This window comes from Gossypium raimondii, chromosome 7 (genome assembly GCF_025698545.1).
Source record: "Gossypium raimondii isolate GPD5lz chromosome 7, ASM2569854v1, whole genome shotgun sequence".
NCBI lineage: Eukaryota > Viridiplantae > Streptophyta > Magnoliopsida > Malvales > Malvaceae > Gossypium > Gossypium raimondii.
Genome location: NC_068571.1, coordinates 30,390,321 through 30,395,696, shown reverse-complemented (window position 1 = coordinate 30,395,696; position 5,376 = coordinate 30,390,321). Strand labels below are relative to the sequence as shown.

The window sequence follows — 5,376 nt, the reverse complement described above, 5'->3', positions numbered from 1 at the left end:
AGTAGTCGCATTTTAGACTTCAAGCAGGATTGCTTCTCCTAGTTGGACTCTGATTATTTCAAAAATATTTTAGTATGGTTAGAACTTTAATCTAAGTCTATTTAAAGGGGTCATTGTATCCCTATTTTGATAGGCCAATCAGTAAGGGTTTTTCTTGAGAGCGACAAGATGTAGTCGCATATGAGTTTTGGTGAGAGCTTCGTGATAATTGTGGAGAAAATTTTGTTCCCGAGTTAGGACTTTGTTTTCAGAGTTTGGGATTGTACGTTTAGTACATTTAAGTTTATTTTCTCAATATTGTACTCTCGTTTGTTTACTCATTTAGTGAAAAATCGATACCTTATTTGCTCGTGATTTTTCCCACTTTGAGGATTTTCCATAAAAAATATTTATATTCATTTTTCTCTCTATTTTCTCATTTTGTTATTTATACGGGTCTATCCCCAACACCCACTTTACAAAATCTAACCACTTTAATTGCTGAAATATATTGCTTGTTACGGTGAAAGGTTAAGAACAAACACGGATCTTTGAAAATGATCTAAAAATCCAAGTAGAGAATATATATATATATATATATAAAAGGTGTTTTAATAGGGTTTATAGAACACCCAAATCCGGGTTTTTCATTGTTTTAAGAGGAGTGAGCGTGTTTTTGAAGAAAAAATGGAGTTTTGAAGAAATGGGTGGCCAAAATCTCCTAATTTGAGATAGTGGTAGAATAAAAAACATGGCAAAATCCCATGGGATTTTGGATGGTGTGGAGCGGAACAACATGGTTCCAAAAATGAGTTGTAATGGTAATCAGAGGCTTTAATAGAAACAAATGGCCGTTCCAATGTAAGGCATTATATATATATATATAATTAATGGTGAGTTTGGATGGACGATTGGGTGCGGTGCGTTTAGTTTACTTTTTGTCTCACGCTACAGTATCGTTACAGTATCTAATCTCACCGCCACCGCTATTTTTACACTAATACAAGTAAACGCACTGCCCATCAAAACTTACCTTAAGTTATAATGAAATTCCAGGATAACAATGGAACCTTTGTCGTTTCTATTGGATATAACGTTTTAGAAGCCGCTGATGAACGAGTATAAAAAAGATTTGATGGAAATATAAACAAAATGCACATACGATGATCAAACAATCATATATATTAATTTCAAACACCTGGGGAAAAAGGATAGTCAAAAGTTTTAGGTGAATATCATTAATAATAATAATAATTCAAAGTAAACTAATAAATGAATCAATCCAAATTAGAATAATTACGGTGGTTAGTAGTATTTGAATATTTATGTATGATTATCTACATAGAATCTTTAGGTTTAGTTGGAGCTTGGGCTGGAGGTGGAGGTGGAGAAAGAGGAGGGTTCTGGGGGTGTTCATCAGAAGGGAAATGTTGAGGAGGTGGTGGGCATCCAGGAGGATAGTAATCTGGACCTTGACCTGCAGGAGGATAGTAACCTGGAGGAGGTAGTGGATGCCCAGAGGCGGCGTAACCTGGGGGAGGTGATTGCTGTGGGTTGGCAGGGTAAGCAGGCATATATGGTGGTGGATATGCATAACCATAAGGCGGCTGTTGCTGATGCCATTGTCCTTGCTGTTGTGCAGGTGGATACTGCCCAGGTGGATATTGCCCAGGTGGATATTGCCCAGGTGGATACTGCCCAGGTGGATACTGCCCAGGTGGAAGTAGCGGTTGTTGTACAGGTGGAAGTTGCCCAGGTGGAAGCCCCAGTGGTTGTCTTACTGTTGGAGGCACTGCCTGATCAAACCGTGACATCTCTTGCACTGCAGGAACCATCATTACACCAGGAGCCCCCCATGGGATACTATGCCTGTGGTCTAGTTCAAGCTTGTGCTGAGTCTGCATTATTTTTATAATGTATAGTTAGATTTGAATTTTATTATAGGGTTTATCTGGCGGGCATGGACATTTTTTTATGTTCTCATTAGTGTTGAAAGCTATTTTACAAGCACTTGGTTAAATTTATTCCATACCTGCATACAAGCGCAGACTCTGAAAATCAAAACAAAACAAAACACAATCAAAACACAATTGATTAAATTTAGAACAAGGCATTTAAAAGAGTGCGTTTTGAATAAACGTCTTACGTGCAATAAACGAGATCAGAAATACAAGTAAGGAGCTCTGCGAGATCCTCAAGGTCCGAATTCCCAGTAAGACACGCTACCAGACGACATATGCATGCAATTTCTGCAAGAATGACCATAAATGCCTACATAACACGTTAACAAACATATATTAGAATACAAGGCCAAGAGCAAAAAAAAGCCAAGTAAATCTGATTATGGATAGATTACAATGAGGCAGTTGTCACATTTTGTGGTCTTTATATTGTACTCATCTTGAATAAGATAGCGAGTGGATTGAACTGAACTGGAGAAGCAACAGCTGACCTAAAATCAATGGAAATAGAACCAAACTCACTAATTAATATATATTGTTAAATCCCAAAGACAAGAAAGAATGAAAGAGATGGTAAAAGGGTTGCTGTAAATCTAAACCTCCATGCAGAGACAGAACGTTGGACATTTATTCTCCTGACACTTACCGCTGCACGGCATGTAACCCGCACAGCATTGGTACCTAAAATAGTAATTAAAATAGCAAGAGTGGGAGACAAAATTTAGTTGTAAATTCTTGTTTGGAGATGATATTAGAGGTATACATGTTGAAGGTGTTAAGCCCTTTATACCTTGACATTTCGTTGTGGAGTGCTCGCTTCCGCAGGGCAAATGAAATGCAATTGGGACTGCCGTTGAGGAAACATGGAGATGGAGTTATTACTTAATTATAGGGAGCTCAACCACGGGACCACTAAAATTCCAAATTACTGCTGTTTATGACATGGATTAATTTGGTTCTAATTTTGATTCAGTCATTAATTGCATGGCTCTATGTTTATTTTTAACCTTATTCTAAGCAAATTAATTATGTCCTATCTTGAAGTAAATAAATTCAAAAAAAAAAAATCATCACAAATGCTATTATATGATAAACAAGGTTAAAAGTTTATGAATAAATTGTTCTAAAAATGCTAAGCTCAATGCTTAGATTAGACTTGTCCATGGGCCGGGCTCGGAAAAATTTTTCGGCCCGCCTCCTAGGCCTGGGCCCGGCCCGAAATATGGGCCTAAAATTTTGCCCAGGCCCGGCCCGAGAAAAATATCATAAGCCCGAGCCCGGCCCAGCCCATTTTTAAAATAAACATTAAAAAATTATTTTAAAAATAAAAAAATTATTTAAAAGTATTTTAAAATTAAAAATTAAAAATTAAAAAATAAAAATAAAAATAAAAAATATATATTTATTATATTCGGGCGGGCAAACGAGCACAATATAAAAAAGTGGTGTCGAGGCCTGCCCGTTTTTAAACGGGCCTCGTTTTTTTGCCCAAGCCCATATTTCGGGCCTATATTTTTACCTGAACCCTCTTATATTTTGGGCGGGCCGTCGGGCCGGGCCGAGCCGCCCGGCCCATGGGCAGGTCTAGCTTAGATATATGATCAATACGTTATCAGAATTGAACGTAATCAAATCTCAAACTAATTGAAAAGAAGAGAATAGCACTTTAGGCCTTAAAAAACTCACCAGCACGATGCAAGTAGGCAGTCTGCTTATTCAAGGAAAAGAAAAATGCAATCAGATTTATCCAATAATAATAAAAGATCAACAAATTACTTCAAGAAATAAACTTTAAGGCAGCAACCGCACATATTAAAATGACCCAACTCTCGGATTTGACTTATTTGATTTAATAAGTTTGAGAGTATAATTTTCTTTTTATATATAAAATATAACCTTGAATGACACTATATTATATGTCCTCCCCTTTTATTCCTTGTTTCAAAAACAATCACATTGAAGCCGCCAGGACGGAGAATTCAAACGTTCATTTTCTCCTCCTTCTGGGGAAGGAACATAAAATGAATAGAAAGAAAAATTAAAAGAGTAAAAATGTTTACAGCCACAATCTGTTTTCATGGTATCCATGAGACTAGTCTGCCAGAGAGTCATATAGTTCTTACGGACTGCCAGCCTTTCAGCCCTCTCGCCGATCCCCATCCCCATTGTTTTCTAAAATCGATAAAGGGAATTAAAAAGAAAACAAAGAAACTACAATATACAAAAAGATTTAAATGGCTTTCCCGGCTGTGTTTTCGATCGTGTTATGTTTTTTTGCGGTTGCGGATATTAGTTGTGAATATCAATGACCGATCGAACCGGAACCGCAAAACAACGACCGGAACCTAATGTTACGGCCACTAATAAAATCCTTGTCTGATAGAAACAAAAAACCACCGGTAATGCAACAATGATGCCTATTCCCGAATGAAATATATAGGCATAAGAAATTAAGAGAGAGAGAAACTAAGGGATAAGAAAAGCACAACTGGCGCGAAGCTAGAGGGCAAAAGAAGGCCGTTTGAAACGGAATCATCCAACTTAAGAAATTCATACTGTTTTTCCTAATTCAGATACATTCTTTTATTTGTTTTATTTAGAACTTTATTTTTTGACACGAAATGTTAATTGTTATAGGAAAGTACATACAAATTTTTCTCTAGGTTGCCCTGCGTCTAACACCTAGCATTTCTTTTCTTCTTCTCCTCCTTTATATAAAGTAAATACAATGTGGTTTTCATCTTTTATTATACTCTCTAATTTAATTTAAAATAAATTTGTAATATAATTAGTTAGTTTAAATAGTTCATACTGTAATAATTTTAGTTAAAATGTTGAAGTGAATTTTTCTTTAAAAATTTTCATTTCAAATAAAAAAAATCTATATTATAACATGATAGGTCGTAAGGTTATTAAGCCATGCATGCATGCAGTAGAATAGCTGATTTTAAGGAAAAAATTCCATGTTACTATTTTAATTAAAATACTAAAAGTGTTAACTATTTAAAATAATTAATAACTAATAACATTATAAAAGTAGAGAAAATAAATTATGTTAAAATTAAATTAGATAGAATTAATCTTTAATTTAATGATAACAGAGAGATCAAACACTAATTTCACCAAGAAAGAAAAGGGAAAAGTAAGTAAAAAAATGGACAAATTGATAAAAGAGAAAAAGTAAACATAAAGTTTGTGTTATTATTTTTATTTATAAAATATTATATATTTATTATAAACTTAGAATTTTAACCCGTTAATAATTCATAATATTCATATCATAATCATTATATATATTTTAAATAATTTCATTATAGGTTCGATCATTTTATATTTTTAGATTATATTTAAATTGGTTTCCCATCTTAAATTTAGAAAAGAAAATTTAGAAAATTTTCTATTTATGTGTTTGTATTATATTTGCATAATAAGTTAT

The 5,376-nt window shown here is 34.4% G+C and overlaps 1 protein-coding gene across 1 annotated transcript; it reads right to left on the bottom strand.

Moving 5' to 3' along the window:
* Positions 1 to 1,196: 1,196 nt before the first annotated feature.
* Positions 1,197 to 4,334, bottom strand: LOC105796714 (proline-rich extensin-like protein EPR1). The gene is made up of 8 exons (XM_012626507.2): positions 4,001 to 4,334; positions 3,627 to 3,648; positions 2,731 to 2,787; positions 2,540 to 2,621; positions 2,336 to 2,431; positions 2,126 to 2,250; positions 2,012 to 2,030; positions 1,197 to 1,877 (listed from the first exon to the last, which is right to left on the bottom strand). Exons 1-8 carry the CDS (start codon positions 4,104 to 4,106, stop codon positions 1,317 to 1,319), a joined length of 1,068 nt encoding a protein of 355 aa, XP_012481961.1. The 5' UTR covers positions 4,107 to 4,334; the 3' UTR covers positions 1,197 to 1,316.
* Between the last annotated feature and the right edge of the window lie 1,042 nt (positions 4,335 to 5,376).

Coding starts and splice junctions, on each gene's coding strand:
- LOC105796714 (XM_012626507.2), bottom strand. CDS start 4,106: ATGGGGATGGGGATCGGCGAGAGGGCTGAAAGGCTGGCAGTCCGTAAG. Junction 2,622..2,730: donor CTCCACAACGAAATGTCAAG/GTATAAAGGGCT, acceptor TTACTATTTTAG/GTACCAATGCTGTGCGGGTT. Junction 2,251..2,335: donor AATGTGACAACTGCCTCATT/GTAATCTATCCA, acceptor CGTGTTATGTAG/GCATTTATGGTCATTCTTGC.